We start from the raw sequence: 24954 nt of genomic DNA, 5'->3' as shown, positions 1-24954 counted from the left end.
GAGGAGGGAGTCAGAGGGAGCCAGGAGTCTGGAGGGGTCTGGGTGTAGCCCTGATAAGCTGTAATTGATGAGGCCGATGTCCTCTGCCACTGTCTCGGGGCCAGGCTAACTCCCTGTGGCAGATTCTATGTCACCAAGATGGCGGTGGGGAGGTCTGGTTTGTGAGTACAGTGTTTGTTTTTAGAGAGATTTTTGCTCCAGGGCTCCTGTGCTCACTGGAGAGACAGAGACAGAAAGCGAGCAATCACCCCCTGTGGGGATGGCCATGCCATAAGCCCTTCTCTAGTCTCCTCTTTGGTTTTTGGGTGCTCACGCACACACGCCTGGCATGAGTTTTAAGTCACTGGATCTGGGACTCAAAGTGTAGTAGACTACATGGGAGTCGCCGTAACAACCATTACAGCATTACTGTGACATAAGCATTGCGCCATCTGCTGGTCCCCACATTGTTGGAGGGTTACCATAGAAGGTCAGCTTATCCGTGAACAGAAGCAGCAGAGTGTGTTCAGGGCTCAGTGCCCCCAGCTTGTGGTGGCATGTGGGAGGGGCATCCACTTCTGGAATGGGCCCTTCCTGAGGTCAAGGTCATGGTCACAAGACGTCTGGGGGCCCCAGCTCTAGCCTCCAGCTCTGTCTCAGGGAAGACAGGACTGTGAGGGAGGAGATCGTTCCGTGTAGTGGTGTACTCCCTGTTGGGGCTACTTATAAGGCTGTGCCCGTAAGCAGATAGCTGATACCTGTTGGGGCGCCAGGGAGGCGGTGAAGTGAGGGTCCGGGGTGAAGTTGGAGGGAGGAATGAAGGGAAAAACTGCTTTTTCAAAAGTATGCTCTTGCATTCTACTTTCACGTTACATGAATGAAAATAAACCTTATAAATTGGTGAGCTCAAGATGACATCTTAAGGGTTAATAGCCCTAGTTTATAACGATTTTGTTAACAATTGTAGAAAAAGTAAGTTTCTAGGACCAGGAGTTGGCGTAATGGCTATATTGTTGGACTCCCATGTAGTCTACTGTGGTTCAAGTCCCGGACCTGGTGGCTTAAACTCACGCCAGGAGCATGTGCATGCGTGCCCAAGATCCCAAGAGGAGAATGGAGGAGAAGGGAATGTGGTGTGGCCATCCCCCCTGGGGGTGATTTCTCGCTTTCTGTCTCTCTATCTTTCTGGTGAGCGCACTCACCCTCTACAGCAGAAACCTCTCCCCCAAAAAAAGAAAGAAAAGAAAAAGAGAAGCTTCTGATAAATAGGTAGGAAAAATAAATCTACTAAGAGAATGTGACCATTTCAAAAACATGGTTATAGGAGTCAGGCTTCCAGAGAAGCAGAGACAATAGAATGGATATGCACAAACTCGTATATACCTTTGCACATGCGTCCACACATATGTGCATGCACCTACATACATATGCAGTGAAATTATTACAAGGAAGAGGTCACATGATTAACAAGTGTGAGCTGTCCCAAGGTCTGCCGTGGCCAAGCTGGAGCTGCAGGAGGCCTGGCGGTGTAGCGGGCAACGTGGAAGGGAGTGTGGGCATAAAGCCCGCAGGCTCCACATCCAGGAAAAGACCTCCGTCTCAGCTCAGTCTGGTCGGAAGGGTTCCTCCTATGCCGGCTGCTCAGATCTTCAGTGGATTGGGGCAGACCCACCCACCGAGGGAGGACACTGCTCAGTCTTTGACACCGACGTTCACCTGATCCAGAAACACCCTCACAGACCAGCCTAGGAAGATCTGTGCCACATCTCTGACACCTTTGACTCAGTGAAGGTGACTCATAACACTGACCTTTACCAAGTGAGAATGTGTAAAGGAGCCCAGGTTTATCCCATTTGCGTGGGAAGGGGTTAGCCTCCTTCAGTTTCATGGATGACGGGACATGCGACCCCTGGGTCAGAGACGAAGGATTTCGCTGCTCTTCCTACAGCACAGGCATCGGCGTGCGTGGGACACCTGTCCTTACCCACGGCCCCCTGAGTCTTGGTGTCATTGTGCCCAGACGGGTGCCCACGCTCTCTGCGGGTTATAGGGGAGGACTGAACTCAGGAAGCAGGAACCTTGAATCCCGCTAGTTAGCACGACTCCTGTGTGCCTGGCAGGGAGGTATCTCCATCCTCCAAGGCTGTCTGTTCAAATATCCTGCAAAGGCAAGTCCAGAAAAGGACAGCCAGTGGCCCTGCTCTCGACACGTGCAGACACGTAGGAGGCCCATGGAGACTTGTCCCTGGCACAGACAGTAGAAGCCGTGCGTGGGCAGTCGGCTGCATGGCTGGTAGTATGTTAATAATAATGCCATTGGGAGCATTTCATTGTAGACGTCCTTAAAATATTGTAGTGTTTAACACATATTTAAATATTAACCATTTAAATATTAAAATGTGGGGAATCCATTACTGGATGTTTAAAATGTCCTGTGATGAGCAAATTGTCAGATGACAGTGTATTAATATTTACCTGATGGAGTATTACATCATTTCAATGAGTCTATATGGACCAGCAGGTGGCATGCTGGTTAAGGCACTGGATTCCCACATGACTGCCTGCTGTTGGAGTCCTGGACCTGGCGACTTGGAAAATCTCACTGGGCATATGTATGTGCATATGTGCCCAAAAATCCCAAGAGGAGAAGGGAGGAGAAGGGATTGTGGCCCTCTAGTCTCTGAACCCATGTTTTTAACCAGCAGGCTGCACCCGGCATGAGTTTAAGCCAGGCGGCCTGAACCGCCTCATCAAGTGTAACACAGTTCAGACTTCAAACGATGGTATTTGTTTGAGGTCTTCATGTTTTCTTGGCACTTACATTGGATTCTGGGAAATAAGGACAGTGCAACAATATGTAACTTATTAGTTTTATTAATGCTAACCCCGGGTATCATATTCCTCCTAAGTTGTACTTTAAACGTATTCTGGAAAATCATCATTGCTGTGCACGTCCTGTCACACGTACAATAGGTCTGACCTTGTTAGAGATAGTATAACTCCTTGATGCTCAGGACATCTATCCACTAGCTTATTTTTTTAAAAAAAGAATTATTTAATTTTATTTATTCATTCATATATTTTTAATTTCACTAGAGAGAGAGACACAGAGCAAGAGAGGGAAAGTGAGAAAGCATGCCACCAGGTCTGGGACTAGAACCGTGTTTTGCCATATGGGAGTATCCAGCCCCTTAACCACCACGCCACCTGCTGGTCCCCCTACTAGCTTTTGCTTCCCTAAATTCAACTAGAACATTCAGTGAAAGCCACAAGATTTAAAAAAAAATCTATTTACTCTATCCAGGCTATTTACTGGCTTGAAGAAAGATAACGACTATGTTTTATTTGTTAAATTACAATATCGCATTAGAGCGTAAAAGGCCAGTACAGATTCTGATATATGTTTGCATGGATAGATTTGGGTATAGGACCCATGTGCAGCCATTTACTTGTTTGTGAACAATTTAAAATAATGAGGTGTAGGGCTTTGGGGGATGCAAACTTTTTTTCTTACTGTTTGGTTAACAAGCCCTTTATAATTACTAGTGGCAAAGCAGGTATGTGTCATCAAAGAGAAACAGAGCGAACATAGACATCTTGGCTCCTGTTGAAAGCCCCAGTAGGTTTGTGGACCACAGAGCCCAGGGATGAACTCATCTGTGTGGCTCTTCTTCAGTGTGACCTTGGCTCTTTCTGATTCTGTTTAATTAATATTTCTTCCAGTTATCTAATTTCTCTCTTTTCTTAAGAATTATTTATTTTATTTATTATTATTATCATTATTTAATTTGACCAGAGAGAGCGACAGAGAGAGGGAAAGTGAGAAAGCAAGTCACCAGGTCTGGGACTCAAAACATGGCTGACCATGTGGGAGTCCAGCGCCTTAACTACCATGCCACCTGCTGGACCCTATCTAATTGATTTCAGACGGTGTCTCATCCGCCTGTCTGCCTTTCCGCATCTTGTCTTCCGTTCAGATCAGTAGGCTGAAACATGGATTTTTTTTTTTAAAGAAGCTAAATCTCTCTTAAATATGCTATGAATTAACAATCTCATCTTTGTATTTCTCTATAATATTATATTTTCTTACCAAATTATTGTTCAGGGAAATTACAGTGTAGTGATATATCTATATCTATCTATATATATAATTTATTAAACTATTATAAGCTTTAAAGAACAATAAAATAACCTTTATTTCTAAAAGATTTTATGCTCTTTGTAAAAAATACTTAAAATTATACAGACACAGTGAAAACAATTATAACTCTGACACCTAGATACAATGTGGGTAAAATGTTCTTTAAACTACCTCTTGGTATTCTTTCTGCTTCTCTTAAAAGGAAAATTCTTGGACCAGCAGGTGGCATGGTGGTTAGAGTGCTGGAATTCCCACATGCCTGGCCATGGTTTGAGTCCCGGACCTGGTGGCTTTCTTTCTCACTCTTCCTTTCTCTCTCTCTCTGTCTTTCTCTGGCAAAACTCATGTAAAAAGTAATATTCACAATAATAATAATAATAAAAATCTTTTTAAAAAAGGAAAATTTTCAAAATTGTAATAAGAATTCTTACTTTATATGAAAGTACATTAATTTTATGTTCAGAATTTAATATTTTTATGACATGAATTTTATTTTCTCACAGCCTGGCTTTGATGCGAACTAGTGACTCGTGTTATAGTTAACACAGGTTGAGCAGTCCTTATCTAAAATGCTTAGAAGGAGGAATATTTCAGGTCATGAAATATTCGCACTATGATGTGTCTTGGGAATGGTACCCATGTCTACACACACAATTCATTTGCGTCTTATATGCTCCTTCTGCAGGTAGCCTAAAGGCACCTTTGTACAACATTTTTGTATGTGGTGCTTTGACTATGACCTGTCACATGAGGTCCGTTCTAGAATTCTCTACCTGGGACATATGCCAGTGCTCAGAAAGGTTTGACTTTGGAGCCTTGCAGATGTAGTACCTTTGGAATAGGAATCCTCAGCCTGTACTTAATTCTGGGTTGCTCTTCCATTAGTAAAACAGAGTGAAGAAAACATGGTGGGACGGAAGACTGTCAGGCTTTAATGCAGTTTTTTGACGATTAGCTCTGCCTCTTCAGAAGCAGATGAAGTCTTCTAGACTTAATTTCCTCCTAGTTAGAATTTCTATCTTATAGTTATTATTAAATGAAAGAGTTTCTTGGATAGTGCTTTGGTGGTTAGTTAATTGATTCTTTCTCTTTTCCCTAAACATTTATTTCCGTTTGCTTGGTGCTTTGCATATAGCGACATCCACATTCTGTCGTAGGTGAAGTTGTTCTTTCTTTCTTTCAGATTAAGAATCCAGGGCTTAGTGAGATGACCTGGACATGGCAGAGGCCGAGTCTGCTGCCCCCTCCTGTGGATCATTGCAGGCTTCAAGACACAATTTTATGTGCAGTGTGCAGCAAACTTGACTAACAAATATTTTGGGTGTCAGTAAGAAAGTTTTATTGGGTAATTTCTTCCCAAATCTTTGGAATTGGTCATGTGGTTATGTGGCTCAGCCAGGTTTGGAAATGGGCTTAGCACATGATTAATTTAGTAAAGCCTTAGGCCAGCAGGTGGTGTGCAGGTTAAGGTGCTGGGATTCCACATGGTCAACTCTGTGTGGTTCAAGTCCTGGACCCGGTGGTTTGAAACATGCTGGGCAAGTGTGCATGCATACCCAGGATTCTGAGAGGTGAATGGAAAGAATGTATTGTGGTGTGGCCATCTCCACTGGGGGTGAGTTCTCATTTTTTCCCTACCTCTGTTTGGCGAGTGCATGCACCCTCTAGCAAGAGAAAAGAAAAATGTACCAACCAAGTACTGTATATTGTGTTTCTTCTTTAAAAAGAATTATTTAATTTTATTATTTACCTTTATTTATTTATTTTAATTTGTCCAGAGAGGGGCAGAGTGAGAGAGAGAGAAGGAAAGTGAGAAATCAAGCTGCCAAGTTCAGGATTCGAACCAAGATCAGCCACATGGGAGTCCAGCGTCCCTAGCCACCACACCACTTGCTGGCCCCTTAAAATACCTTTTTTTTTCCCCCCCCCCCATTTTAGTTGAAGGGAGTGTGTGCTTTAACCACCTGTTTGCCTGCTGGCCCCAGGTTTGCTCTTCTTAAGAAGTGATTGTATGTACCACTAGCAAGAAATAATGTGCTTCAGAATCTTTATAAATGCCATAGCATGAAAGTATATTTTAAATTGTTTTAGTTCCAACCTTGGGAAATCCAAATCCAATTTTAATTTAAAAAAAATTTTTTTTGATAGGTTTTTTTTTTTTTTTTTTTTTTTTTTTTTTTTTTTTTGTTATGGCGTCAGACAGACAGAGACAGAGAGACAGAAAGCGAGAAATTACCCCCCAGGGGGGATGGCCACGCCACAATCCCTTCTCCTCCATTCTCCTCTTGGGATCTTGGGCATGCACCCGGCGTGAGTTTAAGCCACCGGGGCTGGGATTCAAACTGTGGTCGACCACATGGGAGTCCAGCGACATAGCCATTACGTTAACTGCTGGTAGCAATATTTTAAGCTAATGAGAAGATCTTTTTGAATGAGAATAGCTTTACATAGTGTTTCTTGGGTACGGTTTTGTGTATGTGTGTGTGTGTGTGTGTGTGTTTGTGTGCACACATTCGCCGGAGACATTGAGGGGGAAAGCCCTCCGCAGTGGGTCAGAGTCAGGCCACATTTCCCTCCATTTCTCCATCCTGGCAGGATTTGGGGCACATGTGCACATATGTCTGGCATGTCTTTCAATCTGCTGGGACTGAGGTTCGAACCATGGTTAACCATGTGGGCTCCAGCTCCATTCTCCCCTATTCTGTGGGGCCTGGCCCTAAGTGTTCTTTTCTTTTAATATACTCCTGTGTAAGGTCAGTATAATTACTTTCCTTACCCTTCAAAATAAACCTTGGTAAAGGTCGCCCCAGTGAGGATTGTTAGAAAGCAAGATTGATTAGACTATAGAATCTACACATCTCAAGGATCCATAGTATATTTTTAAGAATCTTCAAAAGAAAACCAGCAGGTGTTATTTTGATAAGCAAGTCATATCTGAACCCAGATTGGCCTGTCTGATGGTGATCTTGTCCACTGAAGGGCGGCCACTTGGCCTTTAGGTGTGGAAAGGCAAGACGGAGCCATTTGTACAAGAGGTGTGGTCCCAGTGCCGCTGGAGTGGTGGCTTCTCGAGGGTCTCTCTGGGTAAACGTGAGGGGACTTTGAGACCTTCATGGGCAGATAGGATTGAAATAAGCACTTATTCTGATGCAAAAGTGTTTGAAATTCATGAATCCTTGTTTCATAGTACTTATTTTCCATGGGTGTTTTAAAGACCCTCACAATTACAGGGTTGAGGGAGATGATGGTAGGGGGATTTCTAGGGCTCGTTGTTGGATCCGGTGACTTTTAATAAACATCAGTGTGTCAGTCTTCCTTTGTGTATCCTTGGGCACAGGGAGAGTGGAACTAGAGTGCGAACCATCTAGTGTACACTTGGATATTGGATTAGGCATCTTCTAGAAAGATTTCTCCCTGCCCCGGAGTCCTCATACTCAACCAGACGCAAACACCTTCTGGGCCTTCACTCCAGGATGGCATTCTGGATGTAACCCGTGCTGGGATCCGTCCTTCGATATCGTTCCTGCATTAGCACCCTCTGCTCTTCTTTCAGAGACTCCTCTCACCTTTGTTGTGTGGAGTTGTGTTGTGTCTTTTCAAGACAGGAACGATTTCATTTCTCTGGGCAATAGAACTTCCATGGATCCGGTTAAACACTGCGTTTGATCCATATCAACTTGAATTGAGCTTGTAGGGGTTGGGTTGAAGGGGAGACGCTCACGGATAATTGTCAGCATCGTGTTACTGACGGTTCTTCACACACTCCGAGTAGCATGGTGCTGCATTCTGCTCAGTAGAGCACATTTTCCAGTATGAGCCAGAGTGTGAATAAATGCCTAAGAACTGTTGGGACCAGCAGGCGGTGTGGTGATTAAGGCACTGGACTCCCACGTTGGCTAGCCACGTTTGAGCCCTGGACCTGGCTGCTAGCTTTCTCACTTCCTCCCTCTCGCTCTCCTAGGGCACATGCCCTATAGCAAATTAGATAATAATAATAATAAATAAAATTATTTGATAAGTATGATGAGTGTTAATTCCCTTTTTGAAGAAGCTATTTTTATTTTATGTTTAAAAAATGTCTTTTTTTCCTTTTGTGAACAAGAATGACAGAAACAGAAGGACAGGCACTCCACCAGGGTCCCCACAATGTACTCTTAGCTTTAGCGGCCCCATAGCAGGGGCACACACACACGGACTTGCCCAGGGAGGGTCTCTGGAAGCGAACCTGGGCCATTCCCCGTCTGCCTGGCCGCCAGGGCCTGCCCCCCAGAGTACTGTGGCATCGCTGCCCTGCTGTCTGGCCCCTTTTGTTTGGAAAGGCTGTTTATCTCGCACTGTCTATTTGTAAGAGCATTTGAATTAGGCTCTTTTGTTTGTTTGTTTGCTTTGTTTTGAATGTTTTTACTCTAGTGGAACATAGTGATCATGAAGTAAAATCGTATTGCACATTTCCTGGTTTTATTTCTTTGGGAGGTAGCTCCAGAGTTGTAATTTCCTATTGTAACGGCCCACTCCCCCCAGATGTTTTCAATTGTTTTCCAAGTATGATGGGAAATTACTTTTCCCTGGAGATTAGGCCAGTTAATCAAGTATTTGCAACATTAACACAGACACCTTCTGGAATCCTATTTGTGATACTTAGGAGACCTGGAAATAGATTCCCTCCGGAATTATTTTACACCAAATGTCATCCAAAGAAAAAGCGATTTAATTCATTCTGTCAACATCCAAATAATTATTTTCTCTAGGATATTATAGCTCATTAATAGTTAACATGTCTCTCATTAAGTTAGGAAAATCCTGGAATACTCTAAAAAGTGTGAAAAGATCATTTAGTAGGGTACTTTTGTAGCTTAGTAATTGATTCAGCTAAAATGTATTATTTTGCTAATAATAAAAACACTTGAGAAGAAATACTGTGAATTTGTTGAGGAGTAAACATGAGAAATTTCATTGCCTTTTGTGTTTTCTAAATGTAAAATAAAAGGTGCAGGAAATTTGGGTAGGGAAGTCTAACTTTAGTTTATTATAAAGCTCTTTTTACATGATAAGTTAGTTTCTTAAATTGTTGACTTTCCTTCGAAGTAAAAATGATTCAAAATATTTAGTTCCTCGGGACTCACAGTGTGAATGTTTGCATCAAACGACCGTTTGTAGGTGCAGTTCTGTGTTACGGTGAAGTGCTATTTTTCTTGTTTGCAAGCGAGTCACTGGACTCAAACCGCAGTTGACTACATTGGAGTCCAGTGACATAGCCATTGTGCCAACTGCTGGTCCTGATAGGTATATTTTTTAATGTGTTCACTGGAGGGAGAAAGGGAGAAATTGGGAAGGAGAAAGCACACTTGAATGGGGTGGGAGGGACCATGCTACAATCCCTTCTCCTCTGTTTTCTACCCTGTTGGGATTTGGGACATGTACGCATATGTACCTGGCATGTTTTTTAATCCACTGGGGCTGAGATTGAAACTACTGTCAGCCATGTGGGATCCAGCTCCTTTAGCCGCCAGGGTGCAGGGCTGGTCCCAAGTGTCTTATAATTGTGCATAATTAACCTAAAATATGAATCAGGGTGTGTATGTCATTATTATTTAGTTCTGTTTTCAATAACATTTATAAATTGCCATTTTGATGTCAATTAAAATGTGTCAGGCACCATATCTCCTTCCTCTCAGTCCGTTAAGAGGATTTTTTGTTTGTTTGTTTTGCTACAAAGCATGTGTGCTCACCAGAGAGAGGCAGAGAGAGAGAGTGAGAAATCACTCCCCAGGGGCCTGACCACACCACAATCTTGATTTTGGGCATGTATGTACAAGTAGCATGATTTTCAAGCACCCACACCTGGGACTGGAACCACCGTTTGCCCAGTGGGAGTCCTGCACCTTAACCACTCTGCCACCTGCTGGTCCCCCAGAGGAATATATTTTTATTGCCCTCATTTTACAGAAGGGATAGAAGCATGGAAGGGGTATATGTGTTTAACTCTGGATATGTAGTAGAGAGATGGAAATGACAAAGTAGAATCACTCATCTTGAAATTCCTTAACATGGTCTAATATAAGTTAATATTGTCACCCCTAAATATTGATTGGACATATATACTAACTGAGCTTCATTTCCTATGGTTATAATGGAATTCAGGGTATAACTCTTGTTAAAAATAGCCATGTTCAGTCGCAGCTTTAGAGGAACCAGACAACAGAATTAAGTCACATCGGTGCTGATATCCGCACATCGAGCAGTTGGGAATTCTAAATCCTGGTTCCCGCAGCACCTGCAGCTCAGCCTCAGGGCAGTGGGTGTTGCAATCCAAACCGAGCGCCATGTGCAGTGACACAGAGTCACTCCTGCACACTCCTGGGGCCTGACGGTGGCCACCGTGGGAACAGTGTGTGTGCAAATTGTCATTTGCTGCTTGGCCACTGTGGGCTGGGGCATTCTGTACACGTGGACCTTCCATAGTCCACAGCCCAGCTATTTCAGCCTGTGACACATCTTGCTGGCAATTCACCAGTGCTTAAATCATCCATGAATCTTGGAACAAAAGGTCTTCAACTTGCAAGATGATTTTTTTTTCTTTTTTTGGAGGGGTTTTTGCTATAGGGCACCTGTGCTCGCCAGAAAGACAGAGAAAGACGGAGAGACAGAAAGCAAGAAATCACCCCTTAGGCGAGATGACCACGTCACAATCCCTTCTCCATCCTCCTCTCACGATCTTGGGGACGCACGCACACGCGCCTGGCATGAGTTTAAGTTACCAGGTCTGGAACTTGAACCGTGGTCGACTACATGGGAGTCCAGCGACAGCCATGACGCTAACTGCTGGTCCCTTGCAAGATGATTTTTAAGTCTTAGGTCTGGTTTGTAAACAATCTTGTTTGCTCTCCTCCCTGCCCCGACTCGCAGTGGAAAAGCATCATTGTGTGTGAGAGTTCGTGTTCACGTTCGAAGTGTAGTTCTCAGGGTTCAAGTTGCTGGTTAACCTTTGAAATGCATTGTGTGCTGGTGCTTCAAAGAGATAGATGAAGAAGTACCTGTCAGAAGCTCTCCAAACACAGGCTCATCAGTCTTCAAGCAGCTGACTTCACGCAGTGCCCCGCCAGGCAGGACACCACACAGAGCATGGCTCGGTCCTGGAAAGCCCCGTGCATTCAGCTTCTTATTTTCCGAAAGTCTCAGAGGAAATGTCAGTTGGACGTTGTCAGCCGCTCCGGCTTCCCTTCGTACACTGTTTGACATTATGTCTTGGACCTGCGACTCTTGTTTATCATTTTGTTCGTTGATATTCCTGTTGATGGCATATAAATTTCTATGAATCTCTCAAATACATGAGTATAAAGATGACATTTTTCTCAAATGGTAGACTCTCTGTGGGTGGTTTAATAACTTCAGAATAAAATCACTACTGTCCAATTTATATAGTAGAAAAGTTAGACCTAACAAATTATGTCTGTAAATTATACACATAAACTTCCAAGAAACAGATAAAATAACTTTTTCTGAATTGCATTTAGAAATTTATTATACCAGAGATTCCTAGGGATGATTTTGCTTTAATTAGGAAAATATTTACAGAATACCTACTAGCTGTCAGACGCTGGATTCAAAGTAAACTCCACAGGGACCTCTTTGCCATCGTGTTCGGAGAATCTGAATCTTTGGTAAATATTCTAACCTAGTAAGGCCATTCCTATCAGTCAGGCATGTTCATCAGCATTCAAATGATTCCAAAAATCCAAAGTAACTCTTAGTGACCTGCAGTGAAAGACAGTGGCCAAGACTATGTATTGTCCTTGGGGATATTTCTCCTATTTTCATGCACCACCACATTTCTTACACGTGCATTTTAGAGGACTAGCATTTTTAACCCAAGTTCCGCAACACATTGGAACATTGTTTTTACCAAATGCTGCCTTTGTCCCAGGACGAGTACAGCGTGGGGCTTGATTGCTTGTCTGTCGGTGCTTTTCCTTTGCTTGTCCTGTCTACGCAGGCATGAACAGGTTCTCCATGGCCTCAGGTTACCGCTAAGCAGTCAGCCCGTTGCTTTAGGGTAACTTCATGTGAAACTTCACGGAGTGGGAAACTTCAAATCTGGGTTGTCTCCACTGCATGTTCCCTTTAACGAGCCATGTTAGTAGAAACTACAGATGTGACTTTGAAGGTTTTAATAGCTATGACAGTTTATAAGACCTCTAACTACTTTGAACAGTAAAAAATTTAAACACATACGCCCAGTTGTCACATGCATTTGATTATTAACATATCATGACATAGTAGTAATATATAATTACTTCCTGTGCATACATCAAGAGAAATGGAATAAAATGAGATACGCGGACCAGCAGTTAGCGTAATGGCTATGTCGCTGGACTCCCACGTAGTTGACTGCGGTTCGAGTCCCAGACCTGGTGGCTTAAACTCACGTCGGGCACGTGTGCGTTTGTGTGTGCCCAAGATCCCAGAAGGAGAATGGAGGAGAAGGGATTACGGCATGGCCATCCCCCCTGGGGAGTGATTTCTCAATTTCTTTCTTTCTGTTTCTCTCTGTCTGTCTTGCGAGCGCACGCGCCGTATAGCAAAACCCTCTCCAAAAAAAGAAAAAAAAAATGAGATATGAAAATTGGCATTAAGGAAAGTTCTATGTTTTTTTATCTTAGTAGTGTCTTTTTTTCCCCTCCAAAGAATGATTTAATTTTATTTATTATTATTTTTAAAATTTGCTACAGGGCACATGGGCTCACCAGAGAGAGACAAAGAATAAGTGAGAAAGCAAGCTGCCAGGTCCGGGTCTGGAACCATTGTCAGTCATGTGGGAGTCCCGTGTCTCCACCACCACGCCACCTACTGACCCCTCCAGTAGTGTCTTGATCCCGTCCTGAGATAGGCTGACCAGGAGACTAGTGCTTTAAAGTGCAGCTTTTTGCACACACATCTCCCCTTCTTACAGAGGTCAGCCCTCCTGGAGGCAGACCTAGCCCTCTCAATGCCTGTTAACTCTGTGCTCCCCAGTTTCGCTTCCCACTAAGAGCCGACCTAACACAGAGTGTGCCTCTCTTTGTGTCCCGCTGCCTCTAGGATGAGGATGGGGCAGAGGAAGACAACAGCCGTGTGGAACCTGTGGGGCATGCTGACACTGGTTTGGAGAATACACCCAACTTCTCTCTAGAGTAAGTTCCTGATGGGTTACACTACATTTGTAATATTCATGGGGCGTTGTAGTTGCAGCGGGTATTCTGGAAGCACACGGCATGTGGAATGTTGGTGCCTAGTGAGAGCAAGCCATGCATTGCTTTGCGTCCAAGAGCAACTTCCATCTCCTGAATGAATTGTGTCATGTGGCCAGTAGAGCCTGTGAGTTCCCATGTACGGGTCCTGAGCTTCAGGCCGTGGCAAATACTATTAAATCATACTGTCAAATAGTATTTGATTGAACATGTGTCATGTTTAATGCATTGTGTTTTCAGATCGCTTTGTATGTCTGTAATTTGGCCATTCGTTTGTTCTTCAACTTTGCTAAATTAAGAAAATATACGGATGCACTTTACTTGAAAAAGTAGCTGAAGCATGTAAGCTTTAGTCACCATATGTGTGTGTGTAAGTGTATGAAATAGAAGCCCTTCAACTATTGATGAAAAGTGAAGGGCGTAGCTACGGCACGAGAACATCATTTTAGTACTGACGGACACAGGAATAATCTCCTGTATCATTACAGCTTTCCAGTCACCTTAAATATTGTTGTTTTTTTAAGTGAAAGGCAATTCATAGGATTCGTTCTCCTGATAGCTTGGAGTGGAGAGAACAGTCATTCTGGATTTTTTTCTTCGACCTGGGTAAAGGCTGAGGGTAGAGACGTTAGCATTAATGTACCTACCCTGTCTGCTCTTGGTCTTCCACGGGAGGACTCTTAGGACTTTGCCAGTGAGATTCAACCAGATTCTATTTGGAGCCATAGACGCTGACACACTGAGTATTTGGATCGAAGAAATACGTGTTGCCATAGTTCTTTTTAGAAAGAATGTGGGATAAAATAAATGTATTGAAATTATCCCATTCGTAGTTGTCAGACAAATGATTAAATGGCATTAACAACATCTAAAATAGGATTTTGTAAAATTCTATGAACGACATTTTTAAAAATCCATCTAAGAAGTGTTACGGTAGTAAACATTGGGACATTATGGTAAAGTGTTTATTTTGGCCTAATTAACATACATAGTTAAAACTATGTGAACATTCTCAATGTTAGATTTCTATGCCAGCTCTATCATTAATTATATTTCCTTCTTGTATTACATAAGCAGGGCATTCACAGAACACCGGGTAACCTCAGGTTTTCATACTGAAAGTGCAGTTTAGAAATTGGCATTTTCCCAGTCATACAAAAACTATCATGTGCTCTTGGTCACGTCCATTGGTAACCATTTGTGATTTTCCAGGTTACGTAAACCAGATATTTAATTATAGTACTGTTTCCAATCATTGATTGCTAGATAAATATTGCTGAGATCTCTGATATAATATGTATACATGGAAAAATCAGCAATGATAGCAAAATCTCATTTAAACGTGAAAAAATTTACATTCTTCAAATTCGACTGATTATCCTTCAACTGAGACTTATGTTAATAGTAAAGACTCTTGAAGGACTTGCCAAGTATACCGACTGTTGTGTTCTTTTCCACAGAGCACCTAGTTGTGTAGTAGAAGGACTGTCACGTGCCTTCATGCAATGTAAACACCTTCACCACGTTCAAGATCAATTTGAAACACTGAAGGAAATTATTTGATTTTTATTGGATTCCAATGGCTTTGAGGAAGGAGTGTGGAAACTTGTGCTTGCAGTGTTTTTATAACCATTTAGGAAAGGGTGACTGAGCTGTGGGACCGTCACCCACAAGAGCGAAGGCTTCGGCCTCATCAGATTGCTGAATCGATGACGTGACCTGCGTGAGAGCACTTTGTCAATGATAAAGCCCTAGGCAGCGGCCAGCCCTTTCCTCAGTTTACCTCCAGAGTCCTCGAGCTAGGTACGGGTGGGAAAGTTGTTAGTGGCAGTCTCGAGATAAAGATTTGGGAAACAGAAACTTCTATTATGCAGAAGACCGTCCCCGAGAAATGGTTCTGTGTCATTTTAATGTCATTATCTCTGCTGATTGCTCCCCCCTCATGCCATCAGACTAGTGTTCAGGTATGTAGTGTCTAATGTTGCCTTCATCGCCATATTAGACCCAGAACGTGTCGTGCGTGCGTGGTGCGACTTTGTCGTCTGTGTGGCAGAGTGTTGTTCTGTGTCGGTTCGGGTTGTTTACAGTCCATGTTCATGCTCCCTCATTCATCATTGTCTCACAGTGATATGGTAAAGCTCGTACAAGTCCCCAACGATGGAGGGCCTCTGGGAATCCATGTAGTGCCTTTCAGTGCGCGAGGCGGCAGGTAACGTATCCTGGAGGTTTTTAATTGAATCCTAATGGGGAGTGTTCTGTCTTCATTTATGCTCAGCCTAGAGAGCTGTTGACTTAGCATATGCTTAATAGGGAGTGTTTTCATCAGGGGCAGCTGTGCATCCTTCCTATGAACGTGTCGTGACCACAGAAGCACTCCGCCTGGTGGAGACGGGTGCAGAAACATGGTCACCGAGCACTGACAGTACCGAATACGTCCGTTGTTCGCCACATCCGAGCAGACATTGTACTTTGCCCTAAATTAATGGTAGACTTGAATGTCAGAATGCCAGCTGCATTTATGAATTTAAAAAGAGCTTAACCCACTTTCCTGGACACATTTATTTACCAAAAAGGATCTAGATCAGTTAGGCAATGAGGCACTTTAAATTTGTGTTTATTTTGTTTAGTTTTTTAATTGTATAAGACTTTTGTGATATTTTGAAAAACTTTGAATTTCCAGAGTTTAGAAATGGAGGCAACCTGTAGATTAACCACTGCCCGTGGCTTGTAGATCTTTCCTTTAATGTCCGAATATTCAGAATGTCACGGTTTTATGCTGTTTGTGAATCCTGGCTTCTTACTTTACAGTATATACAGTCCTTCAAAAAGCAGATGTCACGAGTTTTCTTGATTCTGCCCCATTTTTTTTTTTTTTTTGGGTTGGAAAAAACTGTCATTGTATTTTTGGTTTGAATATATATATATATTTTTTTTTTTGGGGGGGGGAGAGGTTTTTGCTATAGGGTGTGTGAGCTCGCCAGATAGACAGAGAAAGAGAGACAGAGACAGAAAGCGAGAAATCACCCCCCAGGGAGGATGGCCATGCCGCAATCCCTTCTCCTCCATTCTCCTCTCGGGATCTTGGGCACGCACGCACACACGCCCAGTGTGAGTTCTAAGCCACCGGGTCTGGGACGCAAACCGCGGTCAACTACGCGGGAGTCCAGCGACATAGCCATTACGCTAACTGCTGGTTCCCTGGTTTGAATATATTTAAATGGACTGCCCTAATCTCGCAGCCAGTGCTCAGAAGCCTCCGTCCCTGGCATGCCAGGTGCACCGTGTCCTCCCCCCGGGAACAGGAGCCATCTGATAACTACTCTGGTAAAATTATTTATGAACTGTATGGGTTCTTAATTTTGATCTTTTAAAAAAAAGGTTATTGACGTCTTCCATTAGAGGGGGTGGTAGCAACTCCCACAGGGTCTTCACACCCCCTTCCAGCCTCAGCAGCCCTGGGTCACAGGCATGTTTATGGCGCTCCTAGGACAGGAGTTTAGGACCTTTCCCATGTGGGCCCAGCAGGTCCAGTAGCCTTACCATTGCAGCACCACCTAATCCTGAACTTTCTACTTCTTTCACTCTTATCACCTTAGTTTTTGCTTTCAGTCTTCTTTACTTGGGGAGAAGGATGGGAGCAGCTGGGAAGTAGGCTTAGAACGTGACTGAGGACTTAGACATAAGGTGTTGTCAGGGACTCACACATCTAGTGTGATGCAAAAGACAAAGGTGAGTCACAAGTGCCCGATGCACGTGTGCGTGGTCCTTCTTTAAACGCTATTGAGCGGCGTGCTGCCTCCCTTTTACAAGACAGGAGTGGGGAGGGCCCGGATTTCATCTGTGGAGTGAAGCACGCAGTTTCTGGAATGTTCTGAACCAACACCTCCATGTACTTAGAGCTCCACTGGATTGTGAGGCATGAATGTCAACGCTGTGTCACAGGGCGACATCACCTCCAAGCTCAGGGTGCTATTTTATTTACACAGCTGTGGCTGCTTTCACTTGTTTTTTCTTTCAGTTTCATTAAAATGTCTTCAAAGAACTTTGTTAGAAGATCCTAGTTGTTTTCAAGTGACCAGTTATTTCCTTTAAAACGTGTCATTTAAAATTATGTCAAAATTAATTTTGAGCTGGCAGATGGCATGGTGGTTAAGGTCTCTGGGTTCCCACATGGGCGACCATGGTTCGAGTGCTGGACCTGGCGGCTTGCTTGCACATGCTCTCTCTCTTTCTGTCCTTCTCTAGTCAAATTAAAATTAATTAATTAAATAATTTAAACGTTAAGTATAATAAATTCTTTTTAAAAATTAAGAAGTTAATTTTTCATTGTTTTTAGGAATAGGAAAAGAAGATGAAGTAAAATGCATAGATTATGGCTGCCCGATTTGTTTTTTCAGAGATTGTTGCTACAAGGTGCATCTGCTTGCTAGAAAGACAGAGAGATATAGTGAGATAGTGAGAAGTCAACCCCGGAGGGGGTGGCCACACTTGCCTCCACTCTCCTTTTGGAATTTTTGGCATGCATGAACAGGGCACCCAGTGTGAGTTTCAAGCCACCGGATCTGGAACTCAAAATGCTGTCAGCCGTGTGAGAGTCCAGCACCTTAGCCACTATGCCACCTGCTGGCCACTTTTAATGGGCAGTGCCAGTTTTAATGGGCATCAGTAGCCTACGAAGCAAACTCATCACACATGAGATTTAACTGTGCATGTATCTGTGCATGTACCAGTGTTTCAATTACCAACGGGACTTTCTGACATTTGCTCTGGGTTTCCTACCTCAGTGTGAATGGGGAGTGGGACAAGCAAAGAGACGAGAAGCCTAAAACAAAAGGAGAGTGAGACAGAGCGCTAACCCACTAGCTAGGTTAATTCAGAGAGTGCTTCTCCCCAGCGCCACTGCTGGTCGCCATGAGTTTAGCATGCCTGACACTTGAGAGAATCAATGTCTCTTGCCAGAACTCGCGGGTACTCTATAGCTGAGTCTTTTTTATCCCTGTTAATTTGTTACATGATGAGGAAAGTCTTGTGCTTATATATGGAATGAAGAGGTTTAAGAAACTCTTTTCTGGCAGCACCCATTTTTTATGTGGGAAAAGAGCAGAAACTTTTAAAAAAAAAAGATTTATTTATTTAGTTATTTGTTATTTTAAAATTTGCTATGGGGCACATGCACCCACCAGAGAGAGAGGAAAGGAGAAAAGCAAGCCACCAGGTCTGGAACTCAGACCGTGGTTGGCCATGTGGGTATCTAGAACCCTAACCACCAGGCTGCCTGTTGACCCTCAAAACATTGTGTTTTTACCTGGGAGGTCTCTTGAATCTCCTTTCTGGACTCAACTATCCTGGTTCTTCAGAGTCATAGGAACCATGGGAGGGAGAAAGCATCCGTGCCCCTGGGCTCCTAGACCCTGACCTTCAGGAGCCCAGAGACCCCTGGCTCCCTGTTCTCAGAAATGCCAAGGTGTGGGCTGCTCTCACTCTGCAATAGACTGGCCAAGCGTGAGCTGTGTGCCAGTTCCTGCCATAGGTGCTAGAACACCTGACTGGGCCTGGTCCTTCCCCAGGGACCTGCACTCTCGAAGGGGTGCTGGCTGAGATATCGCACCCTCATAACAATGTGATAAATGCCCATATAGCTCTATAGGAGGTTCTCTGAGCTGATACAGGGAGCGTCTGAATTCAGTTACTGAAGCTGCCTCCCCCCTCCCGTGCCGAAGATGGTTCTAAATGTGGTGACAGCTCAGGAAGGGGCTGCGCCAGCTCCACTGTGGCCGTGAGGGCAAATTAAGCCGTGCGGTATCACAGAGAAGAGGAAATTAAGTGGGACTCATGAAGAAATTGCTTAGGTATCTAGTGGGAATACAGGAATACATATTCATGGCATGGAAGTTGCAATTTCCAAGAATAACTTCCCTTATGCAAAATTCCGATCCGACTTGGGCCTTCTACAAGATATAACTGAGTGAGTCGAACTTACTGAACACTTATTTTTATAAGAGACAAATAGGCGTCAGTGTGTCTTTCTCATTTAGGTTTTCAAAGGCAGATAACGCAAGGAAAGTGCAAAACAGGGATTATATATTACATAGAGAAGGGACGCAGCCCAGGCTCCCTCCTGTATCAAATACAATGTAGGCTGTGCGAACCCCAACTTGAGAAGTCAGCCTTGGGGAATGTCTGCAGCCACTTAGGCATTACTGTGGCCTGGTGACGGGCATTTTCCTAAATCCACGCCACCCTGGGCTTACTTTGCAGAGGCTGCTTTTGGTAGTAGGTTGTGTGCTTTTGCTTGCTTGGGGCATTAATGGCCATGAGCTCATCTCCCACTCCGTCTGGGAAGACAGCTCCTACACCTAGGAACAGAGCCGCAGCGATGCAGAGACAGAGGAAGCAGGGACGAGACACTCTTGTCTTCTTGGTGCTGTTGCCTTCCGTTGTTGCCTCGTGTATTCGCAAGCACTGAATTAACTGATGCCCCTCCGCACTCTTCAGATTCTTTACCTTGAAATCTTGGCTTACATTTTTCATGTTCACTTACTAGTTGAGAAAGAAAAGTTTTAAAGACAGAACTTTCTTAGCACCCATTGATGGCATAATGGTTATGTCACTGAACTCCCACATGGCTGACCATGGTTCGAGACCTGGACCTGACAGCTTGAAACATACACCAAGCGCATGTGTGCACCTGCCCAAAATCTCGGAAGGAGGATGGAGGAGAAAGGAATGTGGCATGGCCACCCCCTCCCAGGGGTGATTTCTCACTTTCTGTCTCTGTCTCTCTGGCGAGCACATGCACCCTTACACAAAATCTCTCTCTAAAAGAAAGGAAAAGGACATGAGAATATAATTTTCTCATTTAAGTCACGAATGCTACTATCTTCAGGAAGGTTATGCCATGTAATTGCGATTTCCTTTGCCAGAAGAACCATGCTGCATCTTACACGGTTTTACGGCTCTGAGTCCTTGCCCTAGGTGGTGGCCCATGGGCCAATGGCTTTGCTCAGTGTCTTCCCAGCAGAGGGTAAATCAGCCTGGGACTACCAGCATTTCCTCTGGCATTACTGCATCAGAAACAAAGCAGGGGGGCCAGCAGGTGATATGGAGGTTAGGGTGCTGGATCCCATAGGGCCCTGTGTGGTTTAAATCCTGGCTCTGGTGGCATGAAAATCACGCCAGCTTGTGTGCATGAACGCCCAGAATCCCAAGAGAAGAATGGAAGAGAAAGAATTGTGGTGGGCGGGGTATTGTGGGGATTTTTCACTCCCCTTCTCTCTGCCTCTGGTGAGCACGCATGTCTTATGGAAAAATCTAGAATAAATAAATAAAAAGGTGGCTTCCACAGAGGTCATGAGCTTTCCTGAGACTTTGTGATGACATAGACGTGATTGTGACTTAGAGTGATATATATAAAGCAAGATATAAAATTGTATAATCAATTAGGGGTGGACCTTTGAAATGGCAAGATGCTGTATTTGGTCTTAAGCGTAAAGTCTAATTGAGAAACAAGCATCTAAGAGGCTGGATACCCATCCCAGGGCATCTGGAGGGGCAGCACCACCAGACCCTGAGTGCTGAGCAGACTCAGGGAAGCCAGTAGACTCAACTTGTTTGTGAAGGTAGTATGGACCCACCCTAGTGGTCTTTTCTGAGAAGACTGTCATTCCAGAAAGAGAATGTAAGACGCGATGCTGCAGACACAGGTCCATAATGCGGTGGGAGCCGATGTATGAATTATTTGGATCAGATGGTGTTAAAAGGTGGTGCTGGAGAGTTTTGAAAATCCTCTGTGGGTGGCTTGTGCATCCAGGGAAGGGATCTAGGCTCATGCAGTAAAGAGGGAATTGCTGGAGGTTTTCAAGAAACACAACTTCTTATCATTGCAGTTTCTCTTAGTTGGCTCCCATAGTCTATTTTAGAGAGATTTTTTTGCAATAGGGCGCTTACGCTTGCCAAAGAGACACAGATTGCCAGAAGTGAGAAATCACCCCCCGGGGGATGGCTATGCCATAGTAGTCCCTTCTCTTCCACTCTCCTCATGGGATCTTGGGCATGCATGCACATGCACCCAGCGTGAGTTTTAGGCCTCTGAGTCCGGGACTCAAACTGCAGTCTTCTATGTGGGAGTCCAGCAACATAACCATTACACCATCTGCTGGTCCCCAAACATATTCCTAATCAAGTATAGCTGCCTGGCTGGATCTTTTCTGTAATGGGTAGTCTCATTTATGTCTGTTCATCTTTATTCTTAAATCTGTGTCTTTGGCACATAGAATTTTTTGGCATTACTTTTCCTTATATGAATAGTAACTGGAGTTTAGGTTTGTTCATTTTTTAGGCAAAGTTCTTAATGATCTGGTATCTATCATTTTTGATGCTGGAGCTATCCCAGATCAGTGACCAGAGCAGAGGCAGAAAGGCAGTATTTTATTTTCTAGGTTTTTGCCATATAGGGTGCATATGCACATCAGAGAGGGGACATGAGAAGTCCCCGCAGGGGGGATGACCACACCACAATCTCTCTTCCTCCATTTGCCTCTTGAGCTTTTTAGCATGTATGCACAAGTGCTCAGGGTAATTTTCTTTCTTTTCCTTTCCTTTCCTTTCCTTTCCTTTCCTTTCCTTTCCTTTCCTTTCCTTTCCTTTCCTTTCCTTTCCTTTCCTTTCCTTTCCTTTCTTCTTTTTTGCCATAGGGCATGTGTGCTCACCAGAGAGACTGTGAGAGGGAAAGTGAGAAATCAACCCCCTGTGAGGATCGTGATAGCAGATTCCTTTCTCTTCCTGGGATTGTGGGCATGCACACATGCCCAGTGTGATTTTCAAGCCCCTGGGTCTGTGTCTTGAACCATAGTCAGCCATGTGAGAGTCCAGTGCCATAACCACCACAGCTCTGTTGCAGCTGCTCAGCTCTGCGGTTGGAGCAAGACTGCAGCACCCATGGTCTCTGAACAGGTAAGCAGGGCTGGCTGTGTCCAGTACGGCTGCATTTGCAGCAAGTGGCTTTCCTGTGACCTGAGGGCCGCAGTTGCCAGCCTGCCCGAGAGCCCCCGGTGTCTCCAAATGCCGCTGCTGTGGGGTTGGCACTCCAGCGGTGTGTGGCTCATACTCCTTTAACCCTGCTGCCTGTTCATATTTCCTGAGAGAAAATGCAAAGTTTTTTACTTTCACTTTCCGGCTGATAAGAAAACTTTTTAAAAAGTTTTATATTACTTTTTTTTGGAAAAAAATTATTTAATTTTATTTATCAGTATTATTGTTATTTTCTGTTTGCTACAGAGCTCCTGCACTCACCACAGTCAGAGAGAGAGTGAGTGAGAAAGTGAGCTGCCAGGTCTGGGCCTCTGGCTGCGGTTGGCCATGTGGGAGTCCTGTGTCTCAACACCACACAACCTGCTAGCCCCCATTATGTTAATTTTTTATTAAAGAATTATTTAATTTTATTTATTATTTTTAATTTGTTACCAGGCACCCATGTTTACCAGAGAGACACAGAGAGAGAGAGAGAAAGTGAGAAAGCAAGCCACCACAGTTCCAGTCTGGACTCGAGCTGCAGTTGGCCATGTGGGAGTCCAGTGCCTCTACCACCACACTCCCTGTCGGACCCCATTATATTACTTCTTAAAATTTCCAGCTTCTTGTTGTAATTGTAGATCATTTCCCAGTAATATACTCAGGATTCTCAAGGATTCCCAAGAAAAAGGAAATAGAAAAAAACAAACAAACCTATTTTCCAGTTTTGAACGAGTAACATATACATACTCACAGACCTCTCCCTCACAACACCCTCTTCCCATCAGGAGACCTGAGGAAAATCCTGAAATCCCACATCACCTGAAACTGGGGGGCAGGGGGAGTAATGTGGGTCCATGCACTTATCTGTGTACGTCTGCATGCACACCTGCATGGGTCCCGCGTGCTCACCTGCGTGGGTCCCGTGTGCTCACCTGTGTGGGTCTCGCGTGCTCACCTGCATGGGTCCCGCGTGCCCACCTGTGTGGGTCCCCTGTGGTCACCTGCATGGGTACTGTGCTCACCTGCGTGGGTCCCGCGTGCTCACCTGTGTGGGTCCATGCGTCTTTCTAGTGTCCCTGACTGCCTTGCACTGGCAAATGCTCCCATCGTTAATTCCTTCTCACTGGCTTTTCACAGATAGATCATCCTTTGATTTGTCTGAATAATTTTGATTGATTGACTTTTTTTTTTTTTTTTTTTTGGAGAGGTTTTTGCTATAGGGTACATGCACTCGCCAGACAGAGATAGAGAGATAGAAAGCAAGAAATCACCCCCCAGAGGGGATGGTCATGCTGCAATCCCTTCTCCTCCATTCTCCTGTCGGGATCTTGGGCCCGCACGCACACGCGCCCTTCGTGAGTTTAAGCCACCAGGTCCAGAACTCGAACCCCGGTCGACTACGTGGGAGTCCAGCGACGTAGCCATTACGCTAACTGCTGGTCCCGATTTTGATTTTTTTTTAAAATTTCATTGATTTTTCAGACATTTTTCAGTGTATTGGGTGAAGTGTTAACACCCTTGGGAAAACTTCAGTTACTTAGTCAAGATTTCTTCTGTTCATGTTACTGTTCATGCACGGTAATTGCCCACAGATTTCACCATCTAAGCACAAAAGAAATATTGTTACACAGTTACAGTGTCATTGCTATACAGTTAAGCTTTTTGAGTTGAAATGAAAAGGGGCCTCCGTGGAAAATATATATTCTATGTGTATTATTTGTAGTCTACAAATATGCACTTCATCCTAATAGAGATTAATTAGAAAATAAATATTACAGAAAATCACTGAAATGGAAATATGTTTGGTTTTCTGCATTTTGAATGAGTAATTTTCTCCTCATATACTGCTTGGTCTACAAGAGTCGTAGGAGAACACCTTAGGATGGTGTGACCTCACCATCCACGAGCGAGTTCTGCCCTGGTGTGACCACTAGACCTTGTATTCATGTATGGAGAAGTACCCTGCAGCAGATGAATACCATTTTTATTTTTGGAGAGGTTTTTGCTATAGGGCGCATGCGCTCACCAGAAAGACAGAGACAGAGAGACACCTCCCCCCCCGGGGGGGGGGATGGCCACGCCTCAATCCCTTCTCCCCCATTCTTCTCTCGGGATCTTGGGCACACACACACGCACTCATACCCCACGTGAGTTTAAGCTGCCGGGTCCAGGACTCGAACTGCGGTTGACTATATGGGAGTTCAGCAACATAGCCTTTAACTGCTAGTCCAAATAAGTACGATTTTGATAGTCAATGAAATTTTAAAAACAAAGTAAACTGAGCTTGGCCCTCCTTTCCACTATGCCTTACATGCTTAGTTATTGTTATTTACAACCTTTGGCTCATCTAACCTCTGTCTTAATCACGTTTTCCTTTACCACACATCCAAAGCAGAATGTTCATTTTCCTTCCAGAATTTCTAGTTAGAAAAGTGAGTGCCTCTGTGTCAGGGATTGACTTGTCCACATACTAAAGCACATCATCATCATCATCATTTGAAGCTCCTTTTCTCCCTATGAGAAAGAAGGCAGCAAGTGGTGCCAGCAGAGACCTCCCACCACAATCCACCCCCTCCCAGCCAGCCATGGTCACGG

General features: G+C 44.1%; 1 protein-coding gene across 24 annotated transcripts in view; it reads left to right on the top strand.

Annotated features, from left to right (window-relative positions):
* The window catches only part of PARD3 (par-3 family cell polarity regulator), a 611947-nt gene that overhangs the window by 258730 nt on the left and 328263 nt on the right, over positions 1–24954 (top strand). For 23 of the 24 annotated variants that reach the window (XM_006158308.2, XM_006158309.2, XM_014591497.1 and 20 more), the window contains 2 exons: positions 13199–13290; positions 15473–15556. In XM_006158308.2, coding sequence (XP_006158370.1) covers positions 13199–13290; positions 15473–15556 — 176 coding nt within the window. The remainder of the gene's footprint in view (positions 1–13198; positions 13291–15472; positions 15557–24954) is intronic. The other variant, XM_014591489.2, reaches the window with a different exon arrangement.

The sequence above is a fragment of the Tupaia chinensis genome, unplaced genomic scaffold (assembly GCF_000334495.1).
Source record: "Tupaia chinensis unplaced genomic scaffold, TupChi_1.0 Scaffold000578_2, whole genome shotgun sequence".
Lineage (NCBI taxonomy): Eukaryota > Metazoa > Chordata > Mammalia > Scandentia > Tupaiidae > Tupaia > Tupaia belangeri.
The sequence above is the reverse complement of the archived record's forward strand: the minus strand, read 5'-3'. Positions and strand labels throughout refer to the sequence as shown.